Source organism: Saccopteryx bilineata, chromosome 1 (assembly GCF_036850765.1).
Source record: "Saccopteryx bilineata isolate mSacBil1 chromosome 1, mSacBil1_pri_phased_curated, whole genome shotgun sequence".
Lineage (NCBI taxonomy): Eukaryota > Metazoa > Chordata > Mammalia > Chiroptera > Emballonuridae > Saccopteryx > Saccopteryx bilineata.
In genome coordinates, this window is record NC_089490.1 from 306,183,395 (window position 1) to 306,203,956 (window position 20,562).

A 20,562-nucleotide genomic window follows, 5' to 3' on the forward strand; every position below is an offset into this window, starting at 1 on the left:
TTTGCAAGTAGTACAGTAAGGGGTCTTTTATTCTAGAGGCGTTGAATTAGGGCTGACCCATCTCGTATCCGTGCCCCGAGGCAGAGAGGGTTCACTAGTCCCCGACCCGGCAGCCGCGTTATCCTAGAGGGAGCTCTCTCGGGCGGTTCGATTCCCAGCGCATCCCCGGAACGTGTGTAATCGGCCTCTGGACTCCCGAGGCTGCAGGCGGCCTGGTTTCCTCCGCCTCCATCCCCTTCTAGTCCGCGGTCCCTCCCCCTCTCCCCGGAACCCGCGCTCCGCGTCGGGCTCCTCGGCTTCCTTCCCCCCTCCTTTTCCCGAGCTCTGCCGCTCCCGGAGGGCGGGGCATGCAGTTATTCAGGTTGCGGGGCAGGCGGGCGGGCAAGAGGCGGCGGCCCGGGCCTCGGGATCGAGTAGCAGCAACCCGGCGGCAGGAGCGGAGGCCGGAGCCGGGTATCCAGGTTACCGGGCTGGCTGGCGCGGCCCGGCGCTCTGCATGGAGGCCGGCAGGGCGCTGGCCGCGGGGCGGCGCCGAGCGACTTAGGCAGGTTCCGGGGCCCGCGGCACCCCCCCCGCCTCCCCGCCCCCCTGTGTTGTCGCCTCTCCCTCTCGCTGCTTCACTTCACGGGGCGAACATGGCGCACAGCTGTCGGTGGCGCTTCCCCGCCCGACCCGGGACCACCGGGGGTGGCGGCGGCGGGGGGCGCCGGGGCCTAGGGGGCGCCCCGCGCCAACGCGTCCCGGCCCTGCTGCTTCCCCCCGGGCCCCTGGCCGGCGGTGGCGGCCCCGGGGCGCCCCCCTCCCCCCCGGCTGTGGCGGCCGCGGCGGCGGCGGCGGCGGCGGGAAGCAGCGGGGCTGGGGTTGCAGGGGGAGCGGCCGCCGCCTCAGCAGTCTCTTCGTCGTCCGCCTCGTCTTCGTCTTCGTCATCGTCCTCAGCCTCCTCCGGGCCGGCTCTGCTCCGGGTGGGCCCGGGCTTCGACGCGGCGCTGCAGGTCTCGGCCGCCATCGGCACCAACCTGCGCCGGTTCCGGGCGGTGTTTGGGGAGAGCGGCGGGGGAGGCGGCAGCGGAGAGGTAAGGGGGCGAGGAACCCCCAAGTCCGGGGGTCTCGACCCTCTGCGGAGCCTCCTCCCCTCCCCCATCCGGGATTGTGGAGCATCCTAATTCTGGGACCATCCTGAGGTCCCTGACCTGGGGCAAATGGCTCGCTCATTTTGGGACCCCCATACGGGCGTTCAGGCCTCCAGGCGTCCCCACCCTGGGGTTTTTCCCATTTGGCTGAGGGGGTCTGACCCCCGCACCCCTCCTTCCCTTGACCCTTGCCCAAATGCCTTGGCATAGACCCCTCGCCGGGGTTTCCCATCCCGGATTGAACGCCTCCTCCCTTCTCCAGATTACCTCATCCAAGCAAGATTCCTCCCACCCTCCCTCCTAGAGATCTGATCCCTCCACATCCCCGCCTCCCTCTCTGGGCAGATGTTCTCCTCTTGGGGCAGTTTTTCTCTTGGTCATTTCTCGGACGATGGCCTCATCCAGGGCCACGTTCTTCCATCCTTGGAGGCCAATGTCCCTTCAGCACTTTGCTTCCGAAATCCCGGTGAACCCTCTCTCCATCCCTTGGCCAGGTCCTTACACTACCAGCCACTCCCCCTTCCTTCACCTCCACCCTCCACCCCCGCCCCCGCCCCCACCAGATCGATGCTCCCTCATCCCGCCCTATTCCCGCGGGGAAAAACTACTTTCCTTTCCTCTTTGCCTCCCTTCACCTCCTTTCCCGCTGAAGATAACGGTAATATCCTTATACAGCAGTCTTTCCCCATCTTGCAGAGCTACAGTTGCTAGCTTATTGGTAGCGGGGAATTACTCTACCTTCACTCCACCCTTTCCGTCTTTAGAATGAAGGATTAGTGGCGTCTTTGAGGGGGAAATAGTCCAATGTCCCCTAGGCTCAGATAAGAGCAGCTTTCCACCATTCCCCGAGAGAGGAGGCAGGCTTTCCCTCCAGTTCTGAGGAAGGGGCCCCTGTGAGGGGAGGTGTTTGTGGGGGGGCTTGGGCAGCATCCTCCCAGGGAAGCAGCTGCTCTCCTACTCCACCCACTGCACTGGAGAGCACGCAGTCTCCAACCCTAGTTCCTTCTTGGCCTTCTCCTTTTCTCCGACATTTCACTATTGATCCACCTTTTCCTAGGCTAACCCTGGGGCATGGAAAGGGTTGGGGAAGCAGGGTTGGAGTGGTGAGGGTAGATGAGGGACAGCTTTACTTTAGTGTGTGGTGGTGATTGCTTTGGGTTGAAAAAAAAGGGGTTATGAAGCAAAGTTATTCCTTAGAGTTAGGGTTATCTCTCTAATTCAAGATCTTTGCCCCTTCCACATTAGTACTGGGGTGAGGATGGGGATGCTTTGATGAGCATTATTCAGACTCCTTCAGCAAAAAAGAAAGTTGCCCTGGGAAGGGAAGTTGAGTTCAGGTTCAGCCATGACATTACACATTTATTATTTTCCATTGGATGCAGAAGGGGGAGTTTGAATTGTAGGGGCGGGGGTGGGGTGGGGAGAAGAGAATGAGAGATGTTAAGAGGGGTGAGAGAGGCTGTTATGGGCCAAAAGGAAAGGGGGTATGGGGTTGCTGCTCTGGAGCGCTCTTGATTGAAACAGAAAGGGAAAGATAACCAGGCATTTCCTGCGTGCTCTGCCGTTAGTGCACACAAAATATCCTGGGCAAACCCCTATCCCCTATTGTGCCTTGCACCCCTTTAGATATATGCAGAGATCCTGGGAAGAAGTGGGGGAGGAGAACCTAGCTATCCCGGCCCCTCCTTTCAAGGAGCTGGCATTTTTCAGTTGTGAATCTTCCTGCCTCCTTTTTAAAATCGTTTCTAAGGCAGTCTCATAAGGAGGCTGACAACAACCCGCCTTCTGATAGAGCAAGGAGGACATGATGGGGGCGTGTTCCTTGCTGTGTAGCTAGCTGCAGCGTCCCTTTTCCCTGCCTCTCTCTGCTCTATCTCCACCTCCTTTTCCCAGCCTTCAGAAGGCAGCTGCAGTCAGCAGGGTTGCTTGAGACTATTTATTGGTTACTGTAGATTATTATTTTTTTTTGAAAGGCCAATTCTGTATTTTTTAAGCTAACAACACAGATCCCATGTAGTTGGAGAACCAAAGGCCTCATACATGACAAAAAGACTGAACCGTTCAGGTTACTTGCATGGAGTTGGTGCTTAAATGTGAGTTGATTTTGCTTTTCTAAAAGATACAGCAGCAAAAAAAAAAAAAAAGACATTTCATTTACTTGCTTATTTTTTAAATTGAGACTTGCCTGGTTGTGTGTAGAATTTTAGCCCCATGTGTATTTGAGTATAATAAGAAAGTCTCTATTAGGATAAGTTAGTCTATTTTAAGAGGATCTTGAGAAGCATTTTCTTCTTGTTTAGCATGATTTATATTTTGTATTGAAGGACCGAGTGTTCATATTCCAAATGTTATCACATATTAAAAGGGAAAGTTTTACGCTGACAGTTTCCAATTACAGCTTTTTAAGAGACTGGTGAGAAAGAGAGCCACCTGGATTCAGGGACCTAATGTCTGGGCACCAGAATATTTTATCTGTTGGTCTTTCATAAATTACCTTTACAGTTTTAATCAGGTGCTAATGTTTTCTTATCCACTGGCATTATTTTGCTTAGCAGTAGTATGTAGCAAATGAATCCTGTTAAGGAATTTCAGCTTTTCAAATAAGGTTGTATTAGTAAGTTTTTTCTTCTTTTAAAAGTTTTGCCTGAACAGTAGTTGCTACTTCATTATGAGAAAGTAGTTGACTGCTTACTTAAACTTGAGTATTTTTCTCTGAGTCGGGCTTAAATGAGCTGTTGTTTTATTGGTAAGCTTTTTATATGATAGTTTGAGGCTATCTAGTATGGGTTGGTGGTATGCATTGATTAGTGCTAACCCATAGTATGGTTTAGTACTAAACCATGGTGATTATGTCCTTTGACTTCATAGTTTTCAGTATAGAAACTAAGCATTTTGTTTATAGGGTCTTAGAGACCAATGACAAAGTTCCGAAAGGGAGGTTTAGGATTCCCCTGGGCTGACATACTTATAGAATTCTAAAGATTGTTTCTTAGAATTCATTCACAGCTCAGTATCAAGTTTTGCCTGGATTTATGAGGACATGGTTTGTGACCCAAAATGATTGTGGCCTTTTTAAATTCTGGTTTGCTTTAAATGAGTAATAACTAACTTGTTCATAACAAACCCAAGTTAATACTTATAAAACTAGTAAGGTAAGGTGGTTGAAAGGTAATAGAACTTCCAGATCACTTCCCTGTTTAAACTCATTTAAGCCATGGCAGACTTGTCCTTCACCCCCACAGGGCCCTAACTTATTGAATACTTCTCTGGTAGTTGCAGGAGTTCTCCATGACCAAATTCTGTTGGAATGGAATTATTTTTTTTTCTTTTTTCTTTGGAATGGAATTATTTTTTAAAAACATATAAATGTTGCTGGTATCCTATTCTGGTTTTCTGTATGACAATTATGAAGTAGAATTAAAGCCTGATTTTTATCGAGCACTATAAGAAATCACAGAGCTCTGTCTTTGTGCCTTCCTTTCTCACCAGCATAGCATCTGTGCCCCACTTCACTGAGGATTGTGCAGGTAGTGTTAATGCTATTCTACTTTGCCATCTATGTAAAAAAAAAAAGGATGGTACAGCATCTTCTCTGTTGACTTAGAATTTGGGCTCTTTTAATATAACCCCCAAAAATGTCTTATTTATCAGCATCTAGTCTTTGTTTATTAATTTCATAATCCAGGTATCTTCCCTACCACCTCACAAAATGTTGAAAGCAAACTTTCCATCCTGATCATGAAATATGGCAAACTTTAATTGATATAAATTGAAACTGAATTGCATTGAATTGTATTTGTTTTCATTTGAAATAGCAGTTTAGATGAGATAGACTGAGGTGAGTTGAGGTTAGAAAATATGATGGTTCTGTAGTTGGAGAGTGTCTGATTTTTTTTTTTTTATGTTTATTGAGTTTATGTACCAAGAGTGGGAGTTGCTCCTTCATTGCCTTCACAGCTAAAGCTCAGCTTGGCAGAAGGAAATTGAAGCAGAGAATATAAATGGACTAGAAGCACTTGGAGTGGAAGTCAGTGGTATAGACTCTCCTTGCACTGAACTCTCTGTTCAGTTATGGAACTTTAGGCAATTCATGTTTAACCTTAAATTTCTGATCTGTGAAATGAAAAGTTGGGTTAATATTAGCTCATGAATTCTCTTCTACTTTAGTGTTCTGATTCCTTTCTAATATGTTAATATTTTAGTGGTTAGGTCAGAACTTCTTATTCTGAGTTTATTTGAAGAGTTGGTTATATTTAATACTATTGTAATTTGCCCATATAACTGGCTTATTGGGAAGGGAAATATCAACTTGGTGGGAAAGGTTTCATTGTATGAACAAAATATAAGGACTTAACTGTATGGAAAATGTTATTTGCTGAACTTGACCGATTTTAATTATTAAAAAAATGAAGATCAAATATTAAATATAACTCATCTGGTGTTAAAAGGTCCCTATTATTTGGCTAAATTTATTTTCATGTTTCAACGTTGTAACTTCCAAAGAGAAGTTATTTTCAGTCTAGGTATTGTATTTCTCTAGAATTTTTTTAAAATGGAAAGTCCAATATACTAATGTAGTTAAAAATCCAAAGCAATAGTACCTACATTGTAGGGCAGGGGTCCCCAAACTACGACCTGTGGGCCACATGCGGTCCCCTGAGGCCATTTATCCGGCCCCGCCGCACTTCTGGAAGGGCACCTCTTTCATTGGTGGTCAGTGAGAGGAGCATAGTTCCCATTGAAATATTGGTCAGTTTGTTGATTTAAATTTACTTGTTCTTTATTTTAAATATTGTATTTGTTCCCGTTTTGGTTTTTTACTTTAAAATAAGATATGTGCAGTGTGCATAGGAATTTGTTCATAGTTTTTTTTTATAGTCCGGCCCTCCAACGGTCTGAGGGACAGTGAACTGGCCCCCTGTGTAAAAAGTTTGGGGACCCCTGTTGTAGGGAGTGGTTGTTAATATGCCCTAAAATGTGGTACTTTTGGTTTATGCTGAGCATCAGAAATGCAGTCTTTAGAACTTTTCTTCATCTCTCACTGAAAACCATATAACATGTGTTCATCTTTACCTTCCATATAAATATTTTAAGGCACATGCTCCTGCAGGAAATCACTATTCACAAAATAGTGATTCATCTTCTGATTGGAAGTTAAGAAAATACTCCCATCTTCACTCAGTTCCCACTCAATTGGAGCTGTCCTTCTTTCCATTGAGCTGTGCATGCTCAATACCCATTACTTTCCTAGCCCTGTGGCTACAGAGGGTTTGCCGCAGTGCTTTGCTTGCTCTGGGGCATCCTATACTCCAGTTCTTCTCTCTTTTGGAGATTCACTGTATTTTAATTGTAGATCTCCTAATTAAGATTTTTTTTGTGCCTGCCCACATTCCACTAATGTTGGCACACAGTTTCAACTTCTAGATTTAACTGAAGGCCTTCTTGTCTCTTTCCATTTTTCCTCTGCCAAGGTGGAGAGCCCAGTGGAACAGATCTCTGAGAAAGGGGGAAGTTTTGTGACTATCACTACTTTTGGGGGGGGGGGAATTCTAGGATTGCTGGGATGGAATCTTCTTTCCTATGTATATGTTATTTTCAGGTATTAGAAAGGTTAAAGTACTAATGACTCTGACATGAGTTATCTACATTTTAATCAGGTTCTTAATCCCAGAGGCACTGGTAGGGAAGCGGAAGCTAAAGAGTTTACTGTTAAAATCTATTTGTTTAGGTCTTACCTAGATGGTTTAAAGATTGATGAATAAAACCTATGGGCCCTGGCTAGGTTGTACAAGATGGTTAGAGCATCATCACTATACACCAAGGTTTCCAGTTTGATCCCCAGTCAGGGCACATACAAGAGTCAACCAATGAATACATAAATAAGTGGAAGAACGAATCAGTGTTTTTCTCTCTCTCTTAAAAGACAACAATAACAACAAAATACCTTAACATGCAGTGAAAGTCTTGTGATTTTTGTGGACTGGTCAGTTCTGAAGACAATCAATGAATATTGATTGATCCTAAATTGTATCACATTTTAAAACATAGACCGAATAAAGGTTAACTTTGAGATTTGAATTAACTTTTTGATTAAAAAAATACTTCAGGAAGTTCTAGAAACGATAGAATTAATATTTTGTAGGCTCCAATATTTCTCAGGAAGTTCAGGAATTGGCTAGGCTTCTAGAGTAGTTGCATAATAAGGCGAAATTATTTTTCTGGAAAATGGAACTTCACTTTAGTGTCCATTGTGCTAGTGTTCAAAGCAGCGTATCCTTTAATGGGTCGCTATGTGGCATGCTAGAGGAAGTGCAATTTTCATTAAGAAAAGGGAATCTTAAATCCTTTATCTGGACCTAGATGGTTTCATTGATTCCATCAGTACCAGGCAGGCAGACAAAGGGCTATCTTTTTTTGTTCCTGTCATTTCATTGGTTGTGAAGAAGGCATGAAAGACCAGCAAACGCTCTTTATGGCATGCATTAAAAAAAGCTGGAGGCCTGCACTCTTCTACCTGAGTGTGGGTGGTTTTATGGCCTAATTCTCTAATTGCTGGCATTTATGACAATGTGGATGCCACTTGCCCTGTGGCTGGGGTGGATTGTGTTGGGAATGGAGAGAGAAAAGGGAGCTTTGTTACTCTTTTTTATTTTTCCCCTCAATAAGGTCTCTGAGAAAGCCCCAAGGAAATGCACAGACACTTGGATAAAGGGAATGACATCCCATAAAATGGTTCTTTATGTTTTTAAAAAGGATGAGCTGTTTTTCTTGACCCATCCAAAGAAATCCATACTACCACTATTAAATATTTCAGTGAGCTGTGTACCTTGTCAGGTTACACAGGGGAAGCCAGCCAGCTGTAGCCTGCCAGAGTTTACTCTTAAGGACTAAGACATTTAAAGGAAGAATTTTGTTGTATGATTTGTAGTTGTTTTGGTTGACCAAAATTTCCTTCTAGGATTAGTACAAAACTTGTTAGAGGCCAAACTTGGTTTAACTTTTTAGGTGTTGAATGTACTACCTAATGAGTTTTACAGTTAAAGATATAAATGTAAGAATTAGTTGGCAGTTTTCTGTGCTGTGTATAAAAATTCCCCTTTCTTTGAAATGAGTAGTTGTTTTTCTATTTGACAAATAGACCAAAGGGATTTCCCCAGATATCTTACCTTTAATTATTGCTACAGCAATGCCTTGTGTGGTTCCCGGGGGTAGGATCTTTTCCACTAGCGTTTATTTCTGGATTTGCAGTTTCTTCCACATGTTTTATGTGTTTTCTTGCATTTCTGTTTTGTTGTTGTTGTTGTTTGTTTGTATTGTTTTGTATTTCTCCAAAATTAGAAGCTGGGAGGCAGTCAGACAGACTCCCTCATGTGTCCGACTAGGATTCACCAGCATGCCCATGAGGGGGCGATGCTCTGCCCATCTGGGGTGTTGCTTCCTTGCAGCCGGAGCCATCCTAGTGCCTGCAACGCTAGAGTAGAGGCCATGGAGCTGTCCTCAGTGCCCGGGCCAGCTTTACTCCATTGGAGCCTTAGCTGTAGGAGGGGAAGAGAGAGACAGAGAGGAAGGAGAGGGGGAAAGGTAGAGAAGCATATGGATGCTTCTCCTGTGTGCCCTGGCCAGTAATCAAACCCAGGACTTCCACATGCAGGGCTGATGCTCTACCGCTGAGCCAACCAGCTAGGGCTTGCATTTCTGTTTTTTGTGTTTGGTTGGAATGTTTGGGCATAGATTTTTTGATGTTGTTCAGCAGTGAGAACTATGAACCTTTCTAACATCGAGCTGTTTTAGAGAGCTCCAACCCTTAGGATCCATGCTTTGCTGAAGAAGCAGTATTGTTTCTTTCTCATTTAATGGTGTCAAAGTAATTGGCTTTCTGTCTTGAATTAGGAGAGTAATGTTATTTGTGAGGAATGTTTTTGGAGAAAAATTTTTTTCATTAAGCTTTCCTTTTTATTTCAGTTCTAAAACTGGAGAGAAGTTAATTACAAATATCTATAATAAATATCTACACTGATAAGAATAAATATGTACACATGCCTATATTCAACTTCTGTTGCAACACCTTTATTTATTTATTTACAGGGACAGAGAGAGAGTCAGAGAGAGGGACAGATAGGGACAGACAGGAACGGAGAGATGAGAAGCATCAATCATCAGTTTTTCGTTGCAACACCTTAGTTATTCATTGATTGCTTTCTCATGTGCCTTGACCGCGGGCCTTCAGCAGTCTGAGGAACCCCTTGCTGAAGCCAGTGACCTTGGGACCAAGCTAGTGAGCTTTGCTCAAGCCAGATGAGCCCGCGCTCAAGCTGGCGCGACCTCGGGGTCTCGAACCTGGGTCCTTCCGCATCCCAGTCCGACGCTCTATCCACTGTGCCACCGCCTGGTCAGGCCCTATATTCAACTTCTGTTCATTTGTGAGTGTTAACTAATTTTTAGATCAAACACAAACATACAACATTGTCCCTAGATTATTGCCTTTAATTATGAGCAATAAAACCATGTGGATGACATCTCTTTAAGCTTAGTTAATGAGGAAATTCTTTTGTAATTGCAGCTAGGATTTTTTATTTATGCATATATAAATACCTTTTCAAAGGAGAGGGAGAATCTCATTATCTAATCTGTAATAGTATGAGATAGTATAGCACAGTATAATTAAGATCTATTAAAACCATGGGCTCTGGATTTAGATGGCCTATGTTCAAATCTTGGCTCCACCATATATTAGTTGAATGACCTTGGAAAATTTTCTTAACCTTTCTGTACTTCAGTTTCTTCATTTGTAAATTGCTGGCAATTGTGCTTAGTAAGATTATTGAGAAACTTAATTGAAATTATGCATGCAAAGTACTTAGCATTTTGCCTGGTAAGTAGGAATCCTTAATTACTAGGATTCAGTGATTTAAAGCAGTGGTCCCCACCCCTGGGCCGCAGACCAGTACCGGTCCTTGGGCCATTTGGTACCGGTCGCAGAGAAAGAATAAATAACTTACATTATTTCCATTTTATTTCCATTTAAGTCTGAACGATGTTTTATTTTTTAAAAATGACCAGATTCCCTCTGTTACATCCGGCTAAGACTCACTCTTGACGCTTGTCTCGGTCACGTGATACATTTATCTGTCCCACTCTAAAGGCCAGTCCGTGAAAATATTTTCTGACATTAAACCGGTCCATGACCCAAAAAAGGTTGGGGACCACTGATTTAAAGGATATGAATGCTCTAATCTTTCACCAGGATAACTGGTTTTTATTACTTTGAGGTATATACACATACATATACCTCTTTGAATGCTATAATCTTGACTTGTTTTGTTTTGTGACAGAGAGAGAGGGGCAGATAGGGACAGACAGACAAAAAGGAGAGAGATGAGAAGCATCGATTCTTCGTTGCAGGTCCTTAGTTGTTTTTTGTTTTTTTTTACAGAGACAGAGAATCAGAGAGAGGGATAGACAGGGACAGACGGGAATGGAGAGATATGAGAAGCATCAATCATTAGTTTTTCGTTGCGCATTGCAACACCTTAATTGTTCATTGATTGCTTTCTCATATGTGCCTTGACCGCGGGCCTTGAGCAGACCGAGTAACCCCTTGCTCGAGCCAGTGACCTTGGGCTCAAGCTGGTGAGCTTTGCTCAAACCAGATGAGCCCTCACTCAAGCAGGCGACCTCAGGGTCTCGAACCTGGGTCCTCGGCATCCCAGTCCGACGCTCTATCCACTGCGCCACCGCCCGGTCAGGCTCCTTAGTTGTTCATTGATTGCTTTCTCATGTGTGTCTTGACCCATGGGGCTACAGCAGAGCGAGTGACCCCTTGTTCAAGCCAGCGACCATGGAGGTCATGTCTATAATCCCACACTCAAGCCAGCAACCTTGGGATTTTGAACCTGGGTCCTCTGTGTCCCAGTTTGACATTCTATCCACTGCGCCACCACAGATCAGGAGACTTGAATGTTCTTGATTTTAGTCTGAGCATTAGGTTCCTCAGTAAGCTAGAACCAAACTGAAGGCTAGCCATTTATCTTGGTAACAGTGGGTACCATTGGTGTTCAACTAGAACATAATTAGAGATAATGCAAAAAAGGAAGAAGAAAAAACAGGACAGTAAAAGGTACAACAATACCAAGGAATACAGTGCCTCCTTGAGTTGCCTAGTTATCAGGCCCAGGCAGCTGTATTGGAATTGGTTACTTTGATCTTTATAACTTGTGTTTATTATCTTTTTAAAATTGTGAGTATTTAGTGATTCCTTACAACTGAGGCTCTTCAGGGTTTTTGGCCCCCGGGGTTCGGATGCCTTAGTCTACACTTGGTAACTATTAGACATTTGTTCTCAAGGTTCTACTTGGGGATTGTAAGGCTACAGAGATCAGTGCAATTAACAGTTTAATTATAGGAGAAATGCTGTGTTGTAAGTTACAGTTTCTGGGGGTTGGAACTTAATTTGAGAAATAAAAATAACCTAAATAGAAGTCAAACATAGATTAAAGGTTTTAAAAGTTTTTTTAATTGATTGATATATTTTTAACACATTCATTGATATTTATTTATTTATTTATTTATTTATTTATTTATTTTTACAGAGGCAGAGATAGACAGGGACAGACAGGAACGGAGAGAGATGAGAAGCATCAATCATCAGTTTCTTGTTGCGCGTTGCGACTTCTTAGTTGCTCATTGATTGCTTTCTCACATGTGCCTTGACCGCGGGCCTTCAGCAGACCGAGTAACCCCCTGCTGGAGCCAGCGACCTTGGGTCCAAGCTGGTGAGCTCTTTGCTCAAGCCAGATGAGCCCGCGCTCAAGCTGGTGACCTCGGGGTCTCGAACCTGGGTCCTTCCGCATCCCAGTCCGACGCTCTATCCACTGCGCCACCACCTGGTCAGGCTATTTATTTATTTTTTATATATTTTTTTCATTCACTTTTTTAGAGAGAGGAGACACAGAGAGAGAAAGAGACAGAGAGAGGAAAGAGATAGAAAGAACAGAGGGAGGAGCAGGAAGCATCAACTCCCGTATGTGCCTTGACCAGGCAAGCCTGGGGTTTCGAACCGGCGACCTCAGTGTTCCAGGTCGACGCTTTTACCCACTGCACCACCACAGGTCAGGCCCATTCATTGATTTTTAGAGAGAGGAAGGGAGAGAGAGAGACAGAAACATCCATCTTTTCCTTTATGTGCCCAGAACGGGGATTGAACCCTCAACCTTTGCATATTGGAATGAAGCTCAAACCAACTGAGCTGTCTAGTTAGGGTATATTTATTGATTTTAGAGAGAGAGGAAGGGAAGCAGAGGGAGAAAGAGTGAGGGAAGGAAAGCAGAGAGGGAGGGAGGGAGGAAGAGTGAGGGAAGGAAAACAGGGAGGGAGGGAGAGAGGGAGGAAGGAAGGAAGGAAGGGAGGGAGGGAGGGAGGGAGGAAGGAAGGAGGGAAGGAAGGAGAGAGAAAGAAAGAAAGAGAGAAAGACTGATTTATTCCACAAATTCATGAATTCATTGTTTGATTCTTAAAAGGACTTTTTAAAAATTTTTTTACACAGACAGAGAGTCTGAGAGAGGGATGGATAGGGACAGACAGACAGGAAGGGAGAGATGAGAAGCATCAGTCATCAGTTTTTCGTTGCGGCTCTTTAGTTCATTGATTGCTTTCTCATATGTGCCTTGACCGTGGGCCTTCAGCAGACCAAGTGACCCCTTGCTTGAGCCAGTGACCTTGGATCCAAGCTGGTGAGCTTTTCTCAAACCAGATGAGCCCGCGCTCAAACTGGTGACCTCAGGGTCTGAAACCTCGGTCCTCAGCATCCCAGTCCAACGCTCTATCCACTGCGCCACTGCCTGGTCAGGCTTGTTTGATTCTTGTATGTGTGCCCTGACCAAGGATTGAACCCACAGTCTTGGAGTATTGGGATGATGTTCTAACCAACTGAGCTACCCAGGCAGGGCCAGATTAAAGTTTTTTATTTTTATTATTTTTATTTTTCAATCACAATTCACCTTCAGTAATAGTTTTAGGTGTCTGCACAGTGGTTAGACATTTGTATAACTTATGAAGTAATCACCCTGATAAATCTAGTGCCCTTCTGACACCATAAATAGTGTTTTAATATTATTGACTATATTCCCTATGCTCTCCCCCCCCTTTCCTCTCTTTATCTCTTCTCTTTCTCCCTTCCCCCCTCTCTCTCTAAAATCAATGGAAAAATTTAAAAAAGAATAACTCGTAGATGGTAGTGTGCTTAAAAGGAAACCTACAGTTCTGCTTTATCTCTCTTACATAGAAGGTTTCGTAAAATACCTAATTTTTGCAGATGAAGAAACTGAGGCACAGACAAGTGAAACAGTTTTCTTTATGTCTAGTAAGTGGTTGAGCTAGAATTCAATTCCCAACCTATATTTATTTGAAAGCTCATTAAAAAAAGAGCTCATTCATTCTTTCTACAGTGTGCTATCTTCAACTCCTTTCTCTTCCCACACAATCTAGTCCATTTCTGAGGTTTGTCCATGATATTTATATAGTATTTATTTCATCTGACCATGCATTTCTATTTTTACCATCCTTTAAATTTATGTTACTTTTGCATGGATTATTGCTATAATCTAACTGGTCTCTCTGCCTTTTTACTGTGAACAGTGTTGCTAGTGGTTTTCTGAAATTCACATCTGATTATGTTACTTTATTTAAAATCTTTTGACTTTTCAGAGAAAAGTCAAAATAAAATAAGATTGAAATTTTTCAGCCCTTCATAATCTATCTAGTCTACATTTCTACATTTTGAACATTATCTCTTGAACACACATCTTATTTATATGCTTTAACTGTATTGGACTTGCAATCTTTTTTTTTTTTTTTCTTTATTCATTTTTTTAAAGAGGAGAGAGAGAGGGAGAGAGAGAGAGAGAAGGCGGGAGGAGTTGGAAGCATCAACTCCCATATGTGCCTTGACCAGGCAAGCCCAGGGTTTTGAACCGGCGACCTCAGCATTTCCAGGTCGATGCGTTATCCACTGCGCCACCACAGGTCAGACTGGACTTGCAATCTATGAGATGTTCTCCACAATCTCCAAAGTACCCGCTTTTAGATCTCTGTTAGTGCTTATTCTTTGCTTTAAAGTCTTCCCCCCCCCCAAAAAAAAAGCAAAAAAAAAAAAAAAGCCCTGGCTGGTTGGCTCAGCGGTAGAGCGTCGGCCTGGCGTGCAGGAGTCCCGGGTTCGATTCCCGGCCAGGGCACACAGGAGAGGCGCCCATCTGCTTCTCCACCCCTCCCCCTCCTTCCTCTCTGTCTCTCTCTTCCCCTCCCGCAGCCAAGGCTCCATTGGAGCAAAGATGGCCCGGGCGCTGGGGATGGCTCTGTGGCCTCTGCCTCAGGAGCTAGAATGACTCTGGATGCAGCAGAGCGAAGTCCCAGAGGGGCAGAGCATCGCCCCTGATGGGCATGCCGGGTGGATCCCGGTCGGGCGCATGCGGGAGTTTGTCTGACTGCCTCCCCGTTTCCAGCTTCGGAAAAATGGAAAAAAAATAAAAATAAATAAATAAATTAAATAAAGTCTTTCCCATCTTGCCCTGCCGCTGGCTTATTATCTTTCATGGCTCAGCTCAGATTCACAGATCCTCTTCTATGAAGTTTTCACAGATACTGGTACTAGTGAAATATAACTTCTCATTTCCAGTTTGTTTGTTTTCTGATTGCACTTTACAACAACCCTTAAAGAATTTAGTCCAGGATACTTTATGTTGTAAATACTTTTAAATTTTATGTCTTTCCCCCATTAGATTGTGATTTCTTTAAGACCTGGACCATTTCTTAGTCATCATTTATGTTATATATCGTTTACAGTTGTGACTTTTCATGTAGAAAGTTACCAGTGAAAGTTTGTTGAATTGAAAATTTCATATATGGAAAAAAAAGAAAATTTCATATATGTACAACTTTTAGGAATATATTGTAAGGCTATATTACATAAGCTATTAATGTTATATACAGATCTATTAGCAGGATAATTTTGAGTAACTTAAAAAAACTAGTTAAACCTGAGCAGGCAGTGGCACAGTGGATAGAGCATTGGCCTGGGATGCTGGGGACCCAGGTTCAAAACCCCAATGTTGCAGGCTTGAACATGGGGTTGATGGCTTGAGCGTCGTATCATAGACATGACCCCATGGTTGCTGGCTTGAGCAAGGGGTCACTGGCTCAGCTGGAGCCCCTGGTCAAGGCACATATGAGAAAGCAATCAATGAATAACTAAGGTGCCACAGTGAAGAATTGATGCTTCTCGTCTCTCTCACTTCCTATCTGTTTGTTCCTATCTGTCCCTCTCTCTGTCTCTGACACACACACACACACACACACACACACACACACACCCATGAATGGATCCATTATTAGGAATGGTAACCAGCTGTTTTCCAGGTTTAAACTGAAGCAAAGGGTAGCTATGTAAAGAACTTGTTGCAATGATGGTTGTCATTTTAGTGATGGTGAAAAGGTTATCAAAATAATTTTATGATCTTTTCTGGAGGTGAACAGCCGTTCAAACTACCTTCTCATTCTGTGAATCAGTAAATATATTTAGTTTATTTTTATTAATATTTTAGAGGGCACAGGTCATGTTTTGTGCTTTTTAATATTTTCCAAGAAGTCATAGGGCCTCATTGGGTCCCTAAGAATATTTTATTTAAATTGTCAATTTATGGCAATAATTAACTTTCAGTAGTAAACTCCAGAGAAATGTCGTTATGAAATGATTTTGTAGTGGTTTTGTAGGAGAATAAAAATTTAGTAGATGAACTAAGAAATAAATTCTAAACATTAAGAGAAACCAGGGAAAACAGTAGATGTGATTTCTTTTTTTTTTTTTTTTTTTTATTGATTTTTTTTTTTTTCTTTTTTTCTTTTTTTTTTAATTTGAACTTTATTTTTTTAATTTTATTCATTTTAGAGAGGAGAGAGAAATGGGGAGAGAGAGACAGAGGAGAGAGAGAGAGAGAGAGAGAGAGAGAGAGAAGGTGGGGAGGAGCTGGAAGCATCAACTCCCATATGTGCCTTGACCAGGCAAGCCCAGGGTTTCGAACTGGCAACCTCAGCATTTCCAGGTCGACGCTTTATCCACTGCGCCACCACAGGTCAGGCAGATGTGATTTCAATAAACAGGACAAGTAAGTATTTGTAGCTTTTATGTTCATTTTCAGTTGTAGTTTAAGGAGCATGCTTCAGAATACTGCTTGTTAAGGTTATCACTGCTTGTGGATGCATTATTCACAATACTTTGTAAATCCTTTCCCATCTAAAGTAAGTTTGCTTCATGTGAATGAGGGTTACCAAGGCCTCTGACCCTGAGCTTTGGAGGCTGTGTGGAGGGCTGGCATCACTCAGAATGAAACCTGTTAGATATGTTGGGTTGCAGAACGCATTTCCTGTACAGTCAGAATGAAAACTGAATTGGGATTATTCATATAGATTACCAAAAGTCTGTGCAGGCTGCTGTTAATTAACACCAGCTCGTGTTCTTATCAACTCTTAGTTCTACAACCTGGATTGAGTTATGAAGCTTTAGGACTTTTGAATTTAGTACTGGAATTATGTATAAATTCCTTATTTTAGGTGAGTTGATACTTGGTTTATTTAAGGTTATTTACATATAATGAATATTTTCTAAGTTTCATTATAGGGAATGCTGTCCACTCGTAACCAGATAATTTCATAAAATGACTGGAGTTCTAAGGTTGAAGCTGCATTGTTGTGGGCATTCTGCAAGCAGTGGCCAAGTGAAGGGCAGTTTGGGTCCCTAATTGTACAATTAGATGTCATTTGAGAAACTTTGGGAATTCAAAATATAAAAGATTCACTTTTCCTGTAACTTAATTGCTAGTCATACAGGTATAATTCAGACAGCAAGAGATTATAAGAGCAAAGATTAATTTTCATGATTCTTTATTCTACTTAACAGACTCTGTTGGAGTAATTAAAAAAAAACCCAGCAGCCTTTTTTTTTTTTAAAGATTTTATTTATTGACTTTAGAGAGAAAGGCTCATATGTGCCCTCACCAGACAAGTCCAGGGTTTTGAACCAACGACCTCAGCATTTCAGGTTGAAGCTGTATCCCCTTCACCACCATAGATCTGGCTTTTTTATTTATTTATTTATTTAGTTTATTTTTTTTGTATTCTTCTGAAGTTGGAAAAGGGGAGGCAGTCAGACAGACTCCACATGTGCCCTACCAGGATCCACCCGGCACGCCCACCGGGGAGGGGTGTTCTGTCCATCTGGGGTGTCGCTCTGTTGTAACCAGAGCCACTCTAGCACCTGGGGCAGAGGCCACAGAGCCATCCTCAGTGCCCGGGCAAACTTTGCTCCAATGGAGCCTTGGCTGCGGGAGGGGAAGAGAGAGACAGAGAGGAAGGAGAGGGGGAGGGGTGGAGAAGCAGGTGGGTACTTCTCCTCTGTGCCCTGGGCGGGAAACGAACCCGGGACTCCTACACGCCAGGCTGACGCTCTACCACTGAGCCAACCGGCCAGGGCTAGGTCTGGCTTTTTTAATAGGTTCATTCTACATAGTGTGGGGTTCTCAGAATGTGATGGCAAACTTCCAAATATGATTTGGTAGTCAGAAGAAAGTTCATTGGTTTTTCAAGATATTAAGAACATAAAACTTTCCAACTCATAGTGAACATTAATTTCTAAAAAATATTGGGTCAAATTGTGTTGGTTCACTTGGTAGCTTTGTTTTGTTGCCAAAAGGAATGTTCACTTTTGTCATCTCACTTAACCATTGCTCCTTTATAAGACTACAGCGAGATAACCCTATTTACCATAGAGGGAAGGAAGTTGTGAATTCCTCAGTGTTACTTTTGTTGCTGTTGGTCATTCAATAGCCCATCTTCCCAGAAGGAAGATGCAACCTGAGTTTTGCACCAAGATAAGAACAACAAACTGGAAGAAAAAATTTGAAATTTGTAGTTGAATGAACATATAGTACAAAATGAAGTTAGTTACTTAAAGTTGGTATATGGGGAACTAAAACCTCTTACAATAAAAAGAACATGTCTGAAAACAGTGTTGGTCTTTGTTTACTTTACCCAGCCTTTTCTAATGGCTCTGGTCATTTTGTGGTTCTTTGCTATTAAACAGAAGAATAAACACTGTAATTGTGATGATTAAATTTCTACAGTCTGTTAAATGGGCTTATTTCTTCTGCTGCAGCAAGCAGATAAAGCAGTTTAGGCTTAGAACCTAGAAGTCTGAAAATACACCTTTCTTGCTATTTTGTTTTGATTTTTAAGGTCCTGCAAAGTAATTTGGGGGCATTGCCAAGAACCTACAGCTTACTATCTATAGTGAGGCCCAGCCCCAAGACAAATGAGCAATGTTATGGCTACCCCTTTCTGAAGCTGCATGGGTCTAGTGCACGTCTCATTTGCATATCTGTTTTTTGAGCATCATTGCTTCTTGCTCTTGTTGACATAGAGTGAGGATGAAGGGGCATCACTTTTTCTAATTACAAAGTGGATAGTTTGTGTTTCTAGGTGACAGTTGCTAGGTAAAATTCAATTAAATATTGAAAACATTTTATTCTTTTGTGGGTAAAAATTTTACCAACTATTATTGAAGAATAGTGTATTGTCTTTGCACTGTTAATCCTAGGTGACTTTTTGGGTTAACATTTCTCAATCTTAGGCAGGGATTATATTTAAAACAGTTTAAATCTCTTCTTATCTATATTATGCATGCAAACAATCATTGTTCTTTTTGATGCACCAATAACGGAGAGAATTTGGCATTGGCCCTGCCCCTGCCAATCTGTTGACAACAGACTTTAATGTTAGTTCAATAACTATATACGTACCTTTCTTGAGTAGTTGGGTTTCAAAACCATCTTAAGAAGTAGTCTCTTTTTTTTTTTTTCTGAAGCTGGAAACGGGGAGAGACAGTCAGACAGACTCCCTCATGCGGCCCGACTGGGATCCACCTGGCACGCCCACCAGGGGGCCACACTTTGCCCACCAGGGGGCGATGCTCTGCCCCTCCGGGGCGTCGCTCTGCCATGACCAGAGCCACTCTAGCGCCTGGTGCAGAGGCCAAGGAGCCATCCCCAGTGCCCGGGCCAACTTTGCTCCAATGGAGCCTTGGCTGCGGGAGGGGAAGAGAGAGACAGAGAGGAAGAGGGGGTGTGGAGAAGCAAATGGGCGCTTCTCCTGTCTGCTCTGGCCAGGAATCGAACCCGGGTCCCCCGCATGCCAGGCCGACGCTCTACCGCTGAGCCAACCGGCCAGGGCCAAGAAGTATGTCTCTTGATATATATATATTTGACTATGCTTGAATGTATTATGCTTTTCTTTTCTTACAGATTCAACTGCATTATTGTTATATTCCACTTTTTGGAAATGATTTATAAAGGTCACTATATTTTCTTCTGTTACAAATGATGCAAGAGTGCTTGCAAAGAAGCTCATCTTACCCCTGGGTACCAGGGGTACTAGGCGGATGACCAAGTGCTGGGGCATTGGCATTGAACATGTTTTGTCCCTCATGGAACTTCATTTATTTTTATTGAGCTCGGCTTAAAATAGTATAGCATGAATATTGGTACTAAAAGTATAATACTTTGCAAGATACTTTGGAAATTGATAATTTGAAGGTTGAAGCTTTCAAAACTCATGTTAGCAATTGGTTCTTGGAAGCATTTCAGGTAGTATTCATTTACTGGTTTACTGATTCCTGAGAGGTAGTTGTACCAAGTGGAATATATGAATCAAGGTAGGTTTTTTAAAATTATTTTATTTATTTATTTATTTTTAGAGAGATAGAATGAGAGAGAGAGAGAGAGAGAGAGAGAAAGAAGTGGGGGAGGAGCAGGAAGCGTCAACTCCCATATGTGCTTTGATCAGGCAAGCCCAGGGTTTTGAACTGGTGACCTCAGTGTTCCAAGTCAACACTATCCACTATACCACTACAGGTCAAGCTCAAGATATATTTTTTTAAGATTTTATTTATTGATTTTAGAGAGAGGACAGAGAGAAAGAGAAAGGCAGGAGGGAGGAGCAGGAAGCATCAACTCAAAGTATTTGCTTCTCATATGTGCCTTGACTCAGTAAACCTGGGTTTTTGAACCGGCAATCTCAGTATTGCAGGTCGACACTTTATCCACTGTGCACCACAGGTCAGGCATGAAAGCAAGATATTTTTAGTATTTTAAAAATATTAAATAGCTTTTCCTTTCCTGTTACAGGGGAACTTAAGTACCACTATCTCCTCTGCTGCCTTCTACAACTGAAAAAATACCACTCTCCTCTCATCTACTCAGGGTTGTTACTGCAATTATCTCCTCTCTTTTGTATGGACATTTTCTCCTCCACAACTAGATTGGTATCATCAACATGTAAAAGTGTCTGTCTTAATATAATTCTCTTTTTAAAACACCCTTGACCTTATGTC

The 20,562-nt window shown here is 42.9% G+C and overlaps 1 protein-coding gene across 7 annotated transcripts in view; it reads left to right on the forward strand.

The window, feature by feature from the left end:
- Positions 1–634: 634 nt before the first annotated feature.
- Positions 635–20,562, forward strand: part of KMT2A (lysine methyltransferase 2A) — a 114,827-nt gene continuing 94,899 nt past the window's right edge. For 5 of the 7 annotated variants that reach the window (XR_010727354.1, XM_066245935.1, XM_066245953.1 and 2 more), the window contains exons 1-2: positions 635–1,073; positions 3,125–3,223. Coding sequence is in view for 6 of the 7 variants with exons in the window: in XM_066245935.1 (XP_066102032.1) it covers positions 636–1,073; positions 3,125–3,223 (537 nt within the window). In the remaining variant the exon portion in view is untranslated. The remainder of the gene's footprint in view (positions 1,074–3,124; positions 3,224–20,562) is intronic. The other 2 variants (XM_066245962.1, XM_066245970.1) reach the window with 1 other exon arrangement.